The sequence below is a fragment of the Nicotiana tomentosiformis genome, chromosome 10 (assembly GCF_000390325.3).
Source record: "Nicotiana tomentosiformis chromosome 10, ASM39032v3, whole genome shotgun sequence".
NCBI classification, from domain to species: Eukaryota; Viridiplantae; Streptophyta; class Magnoliopsida; order Solanales; family Solanaceae; genus Nicotiana; species Nicotiana tomentosiformis.
This window is the reverse complement of record NC_090821.1, coordinates 65,906,404-65,922,180: the sequence shown is the minus strand read 5'-3', so window position 1 is coordinate 65,922,180 and position 15,777 is coordinate 65,906,404. Positions and strand designations below refer to the sequence as shown.

General features: G+C 37.3%; 2 protein-coding genes across 2 annotated transcripts; both read right to left on the bottom strand.

Annotated features, from left to right (window-relative positions):
* Window positions 1-580: 580 nt before the first annotated feature.
* On the bottom strand, window positions 581-2,650 carry LOC104104575 (uncharacterized). Its single transcript, XM_009612708.4, has 2 exons — window positions 2,132-2,650; window positions 581-1,515 (listed from the first exon to the last, which is right to left on the bottom strand). The coding sequence occupies exons 1-2, from the start codon at window positions 2,549-2,551 to the stop codon at window positions 1,009-1,011; spliced, it is 927 nt and encodes a 308-aa protein (XP_009611003.1). The 5' UTR covers window positions 2,552-2,650; the 3' UTR covers window positions 581-1,008.
* Window positions 2,651-3,445: 795 nt separating this feature from the next.
* LOC104104574 (GCN5-related N-acetyltransferase 1, chloroplastic) lies at window positions 3,446-4,341 on the bottom strand. Its single transcript, XM_009612707.4, has one exon. It carries the CDS (start codon window positions 4,292-4,294, stop codon window positions 3,569-3,571), a length of 726 nt encoding a protein of 241 aa, XP_009611002.2. The 5' UTR covers window positions 4,295-4,341; the 3' UTR covers window positions 3,446-3,568.
* Window positions 4,342-15,777: the final 11,436 nt, after the last annotated feature.

The following is a 15,777-nucleotide window of genomic DNA, read 5'->3' as shown; positions in this document are numbered from 1 at the left end:
AAAGATCGTCGTGTATTTTTTTATGATCTCCGGTTGATCGCTTATTAATTACGATAAGGATCATTTTTTTATAAAGTAGGTGATCCTGTTGAATCATTTATCGCATATGTCTTATCTAAAAATCTCCATGTATTATTTATGGTTGCATAAGTGATCTCCAATTGATCGTTTATTAGTTATTATCAAAATCGTATTTTATAAAATGGGAGATCATGGTGAAATCATATATTGCCTATATGTTATTCAAAAATCGCCCACATATTATTCATGATCGCTAAGTGATCTTCGGTTGATCACTTATTAGTTATTTCCAAGATGATTCTTTATAGAGTGAAAGATCCTGGTTAAATCATAGATCGCTATAAATTATCTAAAAATTGCCCATATATTATTTATGATCTCCGGTTGATCGCTTATTAGTTATTGTCAGAATCATTTCTACAAAGTGGGAGGTCACGGTGAAATTATAGGTCGCCTATTTTATTTTTTTTTAATTAAGTCCAAAGGTCTCAGATTGATGGGGAAAAAAAAAAGAAACGCAACGAATTTCTCCAATTCAGCTTAACACGAAGGAAAAGTATTTCAAACTTGAAACAGGAGGATCTTCTCCTTTTATTTTATATATAACTCTGACCAAGAAGAACTCCAAACACTCAATAAGGCGGTCTTCTGATCTAGACCATTGGACCTCACTTTTCCTTTTCTTCTTTCTGAAGGACTTGAGAACACTGCATTCAACATAATTGCACGGACTCTCCAAAATGCTGCCGCACTCGCATCGGATCATCCAAAAATACACTACTTTTGAAGGATCCGACATGCACCCAGCAACATCTTTGGAGAATGCGAGCAACATAGGTGGCTTGTTTAGGTTGCTGACTAATCCCCATGGCCTTACAGAGCACTCTATCGCATCAATACAATAACCAATGGATCTTCTCGAGGGCATTTTGGAGAGTCCGAGCAACATAGGTGGCTTGTTTAGGTTGTTGACTAATCCTCATGGCCTCACAGAGCACTCTCTATCGCATCAATACAATAGCCAATGGATCTTCTCGAGTTCATGGCCTCTGCTAGTCTTGATCGAGCCTCGTGATGATGACTTAATAACGACAAAGTGGTAATTACAGCCCATCTTACCACAGAGTCAGCTTCATTCTCATTGAAGCACAACCATCTTAGCACTCTGTCCAGCTGTTGAACATCTGAGTGAAGTAATTCTGAGTATCCAAATACCAGGTACTCCGCTGCTAACCCTCCCAGTATCACACACAAAAACTTGTTCAAAGTCCGGGATGAGATTTTGGCCCTGATTTCCTTGCTTTTTAGCTTGCCTTGGGTAAACTTGTTGCTAGATATAGTATCAATGTCAACTTGTTTGAGAAATTCAAAGCCAAGAAACTGCACATTTCCTTGAGCAAACTTGTCCTGTATAATATCTTCTACACTAGGTACTTGATAACTTCTTGGTAAGACGCCGACAAAGTAACCAACAAGAAAATGCCCAGCCTCATGCTGCAAAAAATGCACCTCCTAAGCTAAAGGTATATTACATGAGCTCCATCATTTAAAATCTGTATAACAAACAATACCAAAAATTGAATGTAGAAAGAACAAGATTCGAGATAACTTACTATCAACTCTGTGACTTGGCATGTATTTGAGATTCAAATGTGCAAAAAAACTAGCTACTAACAGAAGAATTAAAACTTGTATGCTAGTTGGCAATGCCTAAATATAAAAAAAATCTATTTCGATTAAGCAAGTTGCACCACTTAATCACTTATGCCCTTAAGGAGACACCTCTCACCATGCCCGTGAATTAGATGTGACACCCTAGGCTAATTTCACATCGACAAAACACAGAAGAGATGCTGGGAATATAAGTAGATAGGTCTTAGACTTTAGTGACGCGTCCAAAGCAGACAATATCACTAGTGGGCTGGTATATTAAATATGGTATCATAGCCACTCCGAGTGCGAACCTCCGTGTAGATATGTTGGGTATATAAGTAAACCGGTGTTAGACCCTAGTGACGCATACTATTTGGAGTTCTGATAATGAAAACTGATAGCAAATTGTCATTGTTCCTTCAGTTAAAAAATCCATCATATTATTAAAAAGTCTTACTTGCAAGCACATTTGATGATCTTCGTAAGGGGAATCATAACTTTCACTCCCCATATCATCTTCTATTCCCGTCAATAAGACCTCCTCATCTAACAGAGCAAACTCGATGCTATGTTTAATTGAACGCAGAATCGAGTCAGCTAAAGATTCAAAAGACGCTGAATTATCCATCTGTAGTTCTTGTGCTGCTATTCTTTTTGGCACCACCAGTTTAACAGAGCCGAAGCCAAGTAGGCCACGGGGATCGTGCTGTAATTGCTTCATATGAGAGTGAGCAGCCTTGTAATTTCCCTTTTCTAACTCATTATCAAACCTTCTCAGTGCTCTACGACGTCGTATTACTTCGGACTCCTTCTCCCTCGCCGTCCAAGCGAAGGCTCTAACCACCGGAACGGAAAGCTCTCTCACCGCCAAATTCATTCGTTTTAATCAATTTTAAAAAAAGGGAGAGCTCAATTTTAATCAATTTCAATAATTATCCTCAGCTTTTATGGTGTGGCTTGAAATGGAGGAATAGTAGCCGTCTGTTTGTCTTGTTTTTTGACTCTTTTGGATTGTTATACAAATAGTAAATAAATTATATATTAATTATACGTATATTATACATGAATTTTATATATATTATATATTCGCCGACTATTTTTAATTTAAGAAATTAGGTGGGCGGCTATTTGCGTTATCTAAAAATCATCCATGTATAGTGATCTCTACTTTATCGCTTATTAGTTATTATCAGGACAAATATTTTATGAAGTAAGAGATCCTGGCAAAATCATAGATCACGTATGTGTTATCTAAAAATTATCCATGTATTATTAATGATCGTCTAAGTGATCATCGGTTAATCACTTATTAGTAGAATCATTATTTATAAAGTGGGAGATCCTAGTAAAACTATAGATCGCATATATATTATCTAAAACTTGCTCATGTATTATTTATAATCATCTAAGTGATCCTCAATTGATCGCTTATTAGTTATTATCAAAAAAAAAAAAAACTGATGAAATCATGAATTTCATATATGTAAAAAAAAAATTACTCTATGTATTATTTATGATAGCCTAAATGATCTCTGGTTGATTGTTTATTAATCTTTTTATTGCTTATTAATTATTACTAAGATTATTTTTTTAAATGGAAGATCCTAATGAAATCATAAATCGGATGTATATAAAAATTGCTCATGTATTATTTCTAATCACCTTAATGATCTCCGGTTGACCAGACTAGAAGCTAGAAACTTTGAATAATTGCGGTTGAAACTTGACTCTAACCATAAACTAGCAATAGGTTTAGATTACAACGAAGTACTTACCAAAAACCTTGGCCCACTTGACTAATTTTATTCATTGTAATTGAAAGAAATGCACAATTAATCACTTGACAAATTCCTTAAATAAATTACAACAAAAAAAAGAGTATCTCTCTTTTTCATCACCTATTCTTTTTCTTTTTCCTAGAATACACCATACCGCGGATCCCATCCGGATCCGCAACAAAACCCAAAGGCCTATAAAACCCAAGAACCCGGGGCTCCGAATAAAGAGCAATATTACTAATCCCTTTTTCTAACAGCTCGGTGACTAATCTTTCCATCACAGCTTTACCTAAACCAATCCCTTGGAAATTGGGGTCCACAACAACATCCCAAATTATCGCATTAAAAACGCCGTCACCTGTCGCTCTAGCAAACGCCACTGGCCGTTTAGTTTTCTCGTACTCGATCCACGCAAGTGAATCTGTGTTCTCTAAAGCTAACTGAATTTTTGTCGTGTCGCGTCTTGGGAATCCGACGGCTACGAAGACGGAGTTGAGATGGTCGAGGTTGAGGTTAGTGATCGAACGGTGTAGATTGAATCCTTTTGATTTGAGAGATTCATCGGAGATTGAGATGTTTACGGTGGTGGGGATGGGTTGGTATTGAGAGGAAACGGTGACGTTTTGGTGGTGGTGGTGGGTGGTGGGTTTGAGGGTGAGGGGGGTAGGTGGTAGGTGGGTAGAGATGGGGTTATAGAGAAGCATTGTACATGATGGATTTTGGAAGGAAAAGAAGATGAAGTATATGGCTAAGTTATGTGTGAGTTCGTAATTGAGAGTATACGTAGATAGGCTTTTCTGGTTTCGAAGTCTGTGGTTCTCATGCAACGTTGTCTTTTTCATTTTTTTTTTTTAATTTAAATCTTCTGTAGGATGTGTTCCTCCTCTTCGGTTATCCTATAATCTTTGTTATTGAGTTAAAAGGTATTTTTTCTTCGTATACACTATTTAAAATCTTATTAAACTCCCTACTCAAATTTCAATTTAATTACATGATCATATATAATTTACTAATTATATACAAATAAGTTTTAAATGAGTATTTCTTTATATTGGGAATTGAATAAGGAATATAAGTTATTTCCTTATCCCTTTATACTTGCCAACTCCCTCTCTCTCTCTCTGTCTCTCTCTCTGTCCCTCCCTCTCTATCTTCGTCTCTTTACTCTCCTTCTCTATTTTTTTATGTTTTTTTGTTGTGTATAGTTTTAATGGAATTCATCAATAGATTGCACTCGTTTTAACTTAGCAATTTTCTTTCATGTTGCACAATTGGTATTCAAATTAAAATTGTCAATCAATAAATTTTGAAGGTGTTTGACTCTCTATAATGACCCGACTTGTCGTTTTAAGAATTAACGCCCCGTTCAGCGACTTAAGTTCTCTAAAAATTTCGTAATAAGTATTATGACCAGCGGGTGTGGTCGAGTTTGATTTTTCGGAAGATTCAGAATTAATTAAAAGAAACAATCTTTAATTTGAAACTTAAATGGAAAGAGTTGACCGGAGAGTAGACTTTTGAACAAACGACTCCGGAATGGAATTTTGATAATGTCAATAGCTCCGTATGGTGATTTTGGACTTAGGAGCGTGTCCGAAAAATTTTTTGGAGGTCCGTAGTGAAATTAGGCTTGAAATGCCGAAAGTTGAATTTTTGAAAACTTTGACCGGGGGTTGACTTTTTAAAATGTCATTTATGACTTGTGTGCAAAATTTGAAGTCATTCCGAATTGATTTGGTGTGTTTCGTCACAAGATATAGAATTTGAAAGTTCAAAGTTCATAGATTTTGATTTGAGGTGCGAATCGTCGTTTTGATATTGTTTGATGTGGTTTGAAGTCTCGACTAAGTTCGTATTGCATTTTGGGACATATTGGTATAATTGGTAAAGGTCCCGAGGGCCTCGGGTGGATTTCGGAAGGTAAACGGAATAGATTTCGGACAAAGAGGGTTGCTGGAAATTTCTGTTGCAGAGTTGTTCGCCAGAAATTTCTGATGCGTGGAGCCAATTTTGGAAGCTTATAGCACAATCTATAAGGAATATGAAAATCTTTCAAACGTCAAAGTTGTAGCCCTTTGATTCTAGTTTTCAGAAAATTAAAACCATTCATTATTTGGACATTTGTATAGAAAGTTATGATGGATTGAATGAAGGCTGGTAGAGTAATTTCGTCAGAAATTTCTAATGCGTGGAGCCGATTTTGGAAGCTCATATCTCGCAATTCGTAAAGAATCGAAAATTTATCAAAACATAAAAGTTGTAGTCTTTTGATTCTAGTTTCCTTAAAGTTAAATCATTCATCATTTGGACATTTGTACATAAAGTTATAACAATTGAATGAAGGTTGGTGCAAGCAAGTTCTGGTGTGGACTTTTAGTGACGGAAAATGGACTTTTAGTGACGGATGGGCAGAAACTTAAGGACCAAAAATGGTCATTTTCTTCATTTCGTTTTGGATTTTTGGAGCACGGTTTTTGGATAATTTTTACGGGAAAACATTGGTGTAAGTGTTCTTTATCCTATATTGATTATATTTCATGATTCCATACTCATTTATATCATAAATCCTTGAATTTATGGAAGAAAAATCAAGATTTTTGCAAAATCTTTCAAAAACGAAAATTTAAGATTTGGAGGTCGAGTTGTTATCAGAATTTGATAAAATTGGTATGGTTGCACTCGTATCGGAATGGGTGTTCGGATTTTGTGAAAATTATGTCGGGTTCCGATAGGCGGCCCCGTGTTGACTTTTGTTGACTTTTGTTGACTTTTTAGAATAAATTTTCAAGTTGGCGTTTTATTATCCGGAATTATTTCTGATGTATTTTAATGAAGTTATACAATTAATTTGGATGGATTTGAGCTGTCCGGAGGTCAATTCAAGCAAGAAGGCTATTTTGGAATATCGGCTTAACTTCAAAAAAGGTAAGTGTCTTGCTTAACCTCGAGTGAGGGAATTACCCCTTAGGCATCGAGTCTTATGTGCCATTTGGAAATGTGAAAAGCCGTGTACGCGAGGTGACGAGTACGTACTCGGGCTTATATGTGCAAAATTTATTGAGTTAAAGTCTTGGACATATTGTGTAGTAAATTGGATAATTATTGGTATATATTTAATCATCTAATTGCAATGCCTCAAATCACAATTATTGAACTTGTTTTTATATGACAATTCGATGTAATTATTACTTGTATAGTTATGTGATTTCCGTGAGTTTGATGATTTAATATTTCTTGGAATTTGATTTCATTATGAATTTTTTCTATTAATTAAGCAAGCTTAAGAAGAAGTGTTAATATAATTATATAAATTTAGATTAATGAAGGTGTGCCCTATGTTGATTATTTTTCTATCTCTGTTGATTATTTTTGAGGTTTTATATACATTGTGTAGAGTCTTGGGCTATTTGTTGTGAAATTAATTAATTTTATTATATCCTTGGAATTGATTGTGGCCATTGGTCAAATTGTGATATTAATTGTTTTTTGTTAAGTTGCCGTGATACTATTCCGTGTAAATTGTTGTGTTAATTGAGTTATTATTTTGAGGATATAAGGGTGGCATCTCACTGTTGATATTATGTGGGCATAAGGGAGGCATTTCACTGTTGTTATGTATGGTGGGGTATTGTCTGGGCGGAGCAATAAGGGTGGCTATAGGAGTGATAAGGGTGGCTATAGGAGCGATAAGGGTGGCTATTGATATTGTTAGGGCGTAGGGATAAGGGAGGCTATTATAGGAGTGATAAGGGTAGCTATAAGAGAGATAAGGGTGGCTATTGTCAGGGATGATATGTGATTTTGTGGGGTTGCTGCGTTGAAAATTTTTATGTGATGTTGTGATTTTCATTGTTTCTATTTTTATATCTTGTGCAATTGATCTTGTTATTGGTAAATTGGTAATAGTCTGATTTATGTTGAAATTGGGGTCTGTGGCCATTGCCAGGCGGATAATGATATGAAACGTGGGCACGAGGTGCCATGAGTAAATAATAATGATATTTGCACATGAATTGTCCGTGCAGTTGTGATATGAAATGAGGGCATGAGGTGCCGGAAAAATATGATAATTTAATTATAGGCACGAAGTGCCGTGAAAATATAAAAGTGGGCTGAGACCCGTGTTTATGAAAAATATGAAAACGGGCTGAGACCCGTAGTGGTATGATTATGAAATAAAGTGTCACATGGTGACTTTTTAATTGAAAGAATTGTATTCAAAATATTTTATTGGAAGGATTTTTATTCAAAAAGATTTATTTGAAAGAATTTGTCACGACCCAAAATCCTAACCTGTCTTAGTACTAGGAAAGCCGATAACATCAATAACCCACAATTTCCTTTAAATTTAAAAACGTAACGTTTAATACAATACCAAACAAATCTAGCAATTTCCGATACAACACTCACAAAACCTGGTGTCACTGAGTACATGAGTATCTAATATGAGTACAAGTATGAAAAATACGGTCTATAATAGTCTGAGACCAAATACAGTAAACAAAGAGATAGAGAAGGAGAGATAAGGTCTGCGGAACACGACAGCTACCTCAAAATCTCCTGAAAATCAACTGCGCGAAATGATCAACACCCGCTATGTTCAGCAACACCTGGATCTGCACACAAAGTGCAAGGTGTAGTATGAGTACAACCAACTCAGCAAGTAACAAAAATAACTAAGGAACTGAAGATAATGACGAGCTACACAGTTATAGTTCACTTTCAGTAATTTCAGCAAAGAATAGACATGCTTTCAAATCCGGCAGTTTAAGTCAAATCAATTTTATACAATTCAATTTTATGTAATCCGGATATAAAAATTTTCAGAGATTTCACAACAATGACAGTTAGCAACCAAGTGCAACAACAAATGCAAAGCAAGTACAGCCTCTCAGGCAACAGTCACTCAACTCATCACTCGACTCTCAGCCCCCAGCACTCACACTCAATGGGTACCCGCGCACACTGAGGGTGCGTACAGACTCCGAAGGGGCTCCTACAGCCCAAGCGCCATAATCTGCACGGACAACTCACGTGTTGCACGGATAACTCACGTGCTATAATATCCTGTACGGACAACTCACGTGCCATAATATCCTTATCTCACCGACAGGCCCTCGGCCTTACTCAGTCCTTAACCTCTCAAGTCTCTCGGGCTCTCAGAAATCACAAAGATCAGCCCAAATAAAGATAACATAGTATATCAATAAATATCCAGAAAGACTGAGGTATAATACGCAAAACAAATTATGACTGAGTACAAGACAGCAATTAGCAAATAATTCAACAAGTACGCGACCTCTACGGGTCTCAACAGTACATAGCATTGCCTAAGTATGATTTATAGTCAAATTTCTTCAACACATAGAGATCATATAGCTAACAATAAATTATTCAACTTTACAGTTTCCCGGGACGGACCAAGTCACAATCCCCTCGGTGCACGCCCACACGCCCATCACCAAGCATGTGCCCCACCTCCAAAATAATCACATGATACCAAAATCCGGGGTTTCATACCCTCAGGACCAGATTTATAATTGTTACTTACCTCAACCCGTGTAATTATTTATTCATCTATGCCCTTTGCCACGATAATTGGTCTCCGAAAGCCTCGTATCTAGGCACAATTAATTCGATTCAGTCAATACAAATTATTGTAATTAATTTCATAAGGAAATACTAATTTTTCCAATAAAATCCGAAATTAACTCAAAAATCGCTCGTAGGGCCCACATCTCGGAACTCGACAAAAGTTACAGAAAATGAACGCCCATCCAACCACGAGTCTAACCATATAAATTTCACCAAAATCCGACATCAACTCGACCCTCAAATCTTCAATTAAAACCTATGAAGATTTCTACCATTTTCAACCCAATTCATACCCATTTGAACTTAACAATCCTTCCACAACTTTATTGGTATGTATACATAATACTCTTACACCTAAGAATCATACTATTATTCACCCATCTTTACTCCAAACCCGAAATTGAAGAATTAGGGAAAGAAATTCTTACCTCTTTGAAGCCCTAGCAAGATCCTTGTGAAATCTTCAAACCTTGAACAAGAATTAATGGATAAATGACTAAGTCTTCACTTTCTCTCTCTAAAATGCTCTCATATCTCTCTAAAATATCAGATTTTGGCTAAAAAATGAGCTTCAAGGGCTATAAACCGAAGTTGGGTCGGGTCAAAAATTAAAAATAATGTAAGTTATGACGCAGTTATGCGGTCGTATATGCGATCGCATAACAGGTATACGGTACGCATACCGGTCGCATAATTTGGCCTCCAAAGCTGGGCGTTACTGACCCGGCCTGTGGTCATTATGCGGTCTGCATACTTGCTCTGCGGTCGCATAATGCACCGCAAAATAGGTCTGCGGTCGCATAGTGCACCGCAGATTTTCCTCAAATCTTGCCCCTCTCCTGATCCACTTTGCGACCATTATGCGGTCCGCAGAGTGATTCTGCGATCGCATAGTGGTCGCAGAAATGACCTTTTTCCAAAAATATTTTCCTTTACACATCGATGCATTGTTCAACCCAAACCTTAATTTCCTTAGCACCACCAAACCTTAATTTTCTTAGCAAAATTTCTCCGGGGTCGTTACACATAAGTCAACATTTGGTCAACCTTTTTAACTTAAATTCTAAACCTTGGAACTAAGTGCTCTAAATTATTTCAAAACCTCACCGGACCCAAACCAATTATCCCGGCAAGTCAAATAACAACTATAATTCACAAATTGAGCAGTAAATGGGGAAACGGGGCTGTAATAGTCAAAACGACAGGCTGGGTCGTTACAGAATTACATTCTAAAGGTATTTATTTGAAGAAATTATATTTGAGAGATATTTATTTAAAGGAAGTATATTTGAAAGATATTCATTTGAAGGAATTACATTTGAAAGAGATTTATTCGGAAGAATTATATGTGAAAGATATTTATTTGAAATACTTGATTTAATTGGGTGTACTTATATTTATAAATTGTTGAGCGTTATTAATGGTGTTCTTGTTGCACTTATTATTATTTGTTTCCTATTATTTTGTATATCTTATTGCACATGCTATTAGACTAGTGAGTGCCTTGACTGTACCTCGACTCTACTCCACTGAGGTTAGTCTTGATACTTACTGGGTACCGACCGTGGTGTACTCATACTACAATTCTGCACATTTTTTTGCAGAGCCAGGTATTGGAGCTATTAGACTCGGACAGAGTTAAAGTGTGATCGCAAGGATTCAAGGTAGAGCTGCTTGGTCGTCGCAGTCCCTTGAAGTCTTTTTATTTTATTGTACTGTTAATTATTAATCAAATAATATTGAGTATTCGATCCTTGAGATCATTTCATGTATTCAGTTAGAGTTTGTGACTCAGTACTACCAATCTTGGAAGTTTTTCATAACTATTTCCGCTATTGGTTTTCAACACGTGTATTAATTTATAAAATCAAATGGCTTCGAAATGTAATGAAAATCGGCTTACCTAGTCTTAGAGACTAGGTGCTACCACGACGCCTATGGTGAGATTTTGGGTCGTGACAAGTTGGTATCAGAGCCCTAGGTTCATAGGTTCTACGAGTCACGAACGAGTCTAGTAAATTCTTGCGGATCGGTACAGAGACGTCTGTACTTATCTTTGAGAGGCTACAGAACTATTAGGAAATTTCCACTTCTTTCATTCCTTTCGTGCAGAATTTGTTGAATTTGGAATTTGAGCCTTTGTATCTCTATTCTCTCACACATGGTGAGGACACGGGCTACCGGGTTAGCTGAGCAGGCATCCACACATACTGCTAGGGCTGCAAGAGGTCGGGGCCAAGGAAGAGGCCAAGGTAGAGGTCGAGGAAGGGCACGTGTCACGACTAGAGCACCTGTGAGAACAACAGTTGAGGAGCCGCTAGTAGCTCCAGTCGGGGGACAGGTATCAGAAGCACATGTTGTTACCCCCGGACTTCAGGAGACTTTAGCACAGTTCCTGAGTATGTTTGGTACATTAACTCAGGCAAGATTGATCTCTGTTGCACCAAATATTTCGCAGATTGGGGGAGTAGCTCAGACTCCTACCACGACTCCAGAGGAGCAGGTTCACGTTGGTCAGGTTCGGGGTATAATACCGGTACAACCTATTATTCCGGTTCGGCCTGAGGTCAGGCCAGAGGCATCAGAAGAAGAACAAAAGAGACTTGAGAGGTTTAAGAGGTACACTCCACCTACTTTCAGTGGCACAACTACAAAGGATGCACAAGGATTTCTAGAAAATTGTCACTGCATTCTCCGCACCATGGGTATTATGGAAGTGAGCGGGTTGCCTTTACTACATTTCAAATTTCAGGCGCAGTGTATCAGTGGTGGAAAATCTATGAAGAAGTTAGACCAGCCGATGAAATACCACCTACTTGGGCTTAGTTTTCAGAGATGTTTTTTAAGGAATTTGTTCCCCAGACCCTCTGAGATACGTGGTGCACAGTGTTTGAATGGTTGCATCAAGGCACCATGACAGTGTGAGAATATGCCATTAGGTTCGGTGAGTTAGCTCGTCGTGCACCTACTTTGGTTCCTACCATCAGAGAGCGGGTTCGCAGATTCATTGAGGGGCTCAATTATAATCTTAAAATATGCATGGCTCGAGAGTTGCAAACTGATACTCAATTTCAGCAAGTAGTGGAGATTGTGAGGAAGATTGAGGGTGTTTTAGGTGAGGAAAGGGAGTCTAAGGAGGCCAAAAGTTCTCGAAGCTCTGGAGGGTTCAGTGGATTTTACTCTTCATGTAACGATCCAACCGATCGTTTTGACTGTTAGAACCCTGTTCCCCTAAATACGACTTCCTGTATGTGCTTTTAATGATTTATGACTTGCGGGAATGGTTGGTTCGTGATTTGGAAGTGTTTGGGTTGAAATCAGAACATTTGGTTATTTAAGATGGCTTTAAAAGGCCAAGTTTGACTTTGGTCAATATTTTGAGAAAACAACCCCGAAATAGAAGTTTTACGATTCTAACAGCTCCGTATGGTGATTTTGGACTTAGGAGCGTGTTCGAAATTTTTTTTAGAAGTCCGTAGTTAAATTAGGCTCGAAATGGCTAAAATAAGAATTTAAGGTTGGAAGTTTGACCGGGGAGTTGAACTTTTGATATCGGGGTTGGAATCCAGTTCCAAATATTTTCATACCTCCGTTATGTCATTTATCACTTATGTGCAAAATTTGAGGTCAATCGGAGTTGATTTGATAGGTTTCGTTATCCAATGTAGAAGTTGGAAATTTTAAGTTTCATTAAACTTGAATTGGAGCATAATTCGTGGTTTTAGCATTGTTTTATGTGATTTGAGTTTTCAAATAAGTTCGTATGATATTTTAGGACTTGTTGGTATAATTGGTTGAGGTCCCGAGGGCCTCGGGTGAGTTTCGGATGGTTAACAGATCAAAAACATTTGACTTAAAAATTGTTGCAATTTTTCCTTCTGCTAGATATTTTGGGTTGTGATCGAGCCCAAGATCGAGCCTAGGTATCGAGCCCAGGGTTGACGGCCTGAGGAGAATCCAGGGACGAGGCTCAGTATCGAAGCCAAGATCGAAGGTCCAGCTCGAGGGCCATGATCGAAGGCAATGCTCGAGGGCCATGATCGAGACCCAAGATCGAGGGTCACAATCGAAGGCTCAGGACTGATGCCATGATCAAGGCTATGATCGAAGGACCAGGCTTGATGTCATAATCGAGGCCATGACCGAGGTCCAGGCTTGATCATATGATCGAAGCCACGATCGAGGCCTAGGCTCGAGGACCATGATCGAAGCCACGATTGAGGCCCAGTTCGAGGCCCAATTCTGAAGGCTGCCTCGGCAGTTTTATAAAAAGAAGGCATTCGTCCCATTCGACATTTTTAACAAATTGGAGCTTGAGCAGAGGCGATTTTGGATAGATTTTCAAGGAAAGACATTGGGGTAAGTGATTCTAACTCAGATTTAGTCTATATACATAAATATATCATTGGCTTAACCATTTAATTAGTATTTTGAGATTGAAATTTGGGAAAATTTTAGAAATCTCATAGAAATAATTTTTTGAGATTTCGGTATCGATTGAAGTCGGATTTGAGTGAAACTGGTATGGTTGGACTCGTAATTGAATGTGTTGTCGGATTTCATAACTTTTGCCGAATTCCGAGACGTGGTCCCCCCCACGGATAAATTTTTAATTAATTTCGGAATTTTATTGAAAATGTAGTATTTTCTTATAGAATTGATTCCTATAAATTTTAATGATTGTATCGAATTATTTTGGTTAGATTCGAGCCAAACAGAGTTGGATAATTGAGGAAAGGGTCTACTAGTGAATTAAATTGGAGTAAGGCGAGGTAAGTCTCTTGTCTAATCTTGTGAGGGAGAAATTACCTCATAGGTGATTAAAATTAAATAATTGTTGCTAATTGTGGGGGCTACGTATGTACGAGGTGACGAGAGTCCGTGCGTAGCTACTATTAATCCTAAAGTCTGGGTAGTTTAGGACTCAAAGCATGAATTACTTATGTAAATTGTATTCTTTGTTTAATTAAATTATATATATATATATATATATATATATATATATATATATATATATATATATATATATATATATATATATATATATATATATATATATATATATATATATATATGTGAATTGTTAGATAAAAATATTAAATGATGAAAATCTCATATACTTGATTTTTCTGTTTAAATTAATTAATTGTTAAGAGAAACTTTTCTTCCTCCTGAATTTATTTTATAACTAATATACTCTCATTTCGGAGGTACACAAGAAAATGTCCTCCTTTCTTGTGGAGCGGGCCGAACGCCTTGGCAGGATAGATGCATCTATGGATCGTGCCGCACACCCCTCGACAGTGTACACGAAACTCTGGATCGAGCCGTACGACCTCGGCAGAAATCGTGCTTTATAATGATAATAATTACACGATTTTTGGACAATTAAATTATAGCTTGTAAAGCTATTTGATAAATTGAAAATTTATTGAAATTGAATTGTAACTTGTAAAGCTATTTGATAAATTGGAATTTTTATTGAAATTGAAGGATTTAATTAATAGATTGGGAATTGTTGCATTTAAAGGATTTTTATTATTTCTGCTAATTGAATAAAATTATTGTTAACTCTGTGAATCATGCTGATTTGAATAATTATAATTTATTCCAATTATTATTGTTGACTCTTAGTGAGTGTCAAAGTCGGCCATCTCGTCTCTACCATTTCGAGATTAGGCTTGATACTTACTGGGTACATGTTGTTTATATACTCATGCTACACTTGTCGCACTTTTTGTGCAGGATCTGAGACAAATACTAGTGGAGGACCTATCATAGGACATCCTCATTATCTAGAGGCGTAGAGGTGAGCTGCCTTTCTGGGCCGTCCTGCAGTTACCAGTGCCTCTTCTTGTATTTTTAATTCTGTCTATTTTTATTTCAGACAGTATTTGAATTTTTGTATAATCTACTAGATGCTCATACACTCGTGACACCAGGTCGTGGCACACACATTGGTAGAATTTGGTATCTTATTATTTTTCTTGGACTTAAAGTTTATCGATATATGTTTAATTTATTAGTTGGCTTGCCTAGATATAGTGTTGGGTACCATCATGACCTATAGGTAAAATTGGGTCGTGACAACATGGTATCAGAGCGCAAGGTTCACTTAGGTCTCACGAGTCATGAGCAAGTCTAGTAGAGTCTTGCGGATCGGTACGGAAACGTCTATACTTATCTTTGAGAGGCTACAGGGCTGTTAGGAATACTTCTCTTTTTGGTTCCTCATTGCGCGATTTGATTTTCTTTAAGTCCTATGCCTTCATTTCTTTCCCATTCAATCTTATGCGACATGAAACACTTGTTATAGATCGAGAATTGAGAAATTGTAATGATACTATAGATGTGGTGCAGGATGTTTCTCCCTGCGTAATTGATTGGGCTATTGTCGTCGCCTTGTGGAAAGATATTTTGTCATTTCAGCTCAGTACTTGTACTTGTATGTGTCAGGGCAGTAAACGACTTGAAAGAATATTTTTCCAAGTACATGATTCAAAGGTTCCGTGTTTTATTTCCAGCAGAGAAAAGGCAATCGGACTATGAATGTTCAGGTTGGGGTTGATGGAGTAATGAGGCATAATATATTCGATCGTGGTAGAGTTTTCAATTATGACGTGGTGTCATCACCTTGTTAAATGCGTTAAGGTTCATCGGTGTTATGATTTTCTTTAACTCGCCTTCACGGTGGGGTGCTAGGAATTGGTGTCGGGGAAGCAGTTGTCAG

Coding starts and splice junctions, on each gene's coding strand:
- LOC104104574 (XM_009612707.4), bottom strand. CDS start 4,294: ATGAAAAAGACAACGTTGCATGAGAACCACAGACTTCGAAACCAGAAA.
- LOC104104575 (XM_009612708.4), bottom strand. CDS start 2,551: ATGAATTTGGCGGTGAGAGAGCTTTCCGTTCCGGTGGTTAGAGCCTTC. Junction 1,516..2,131: donor ATCATCAAATGTGCTTGCAA/GTAAGACTTTTT, acceptor CATTTTTTGCAG/CATGAGGCTGGGCATTTTCT.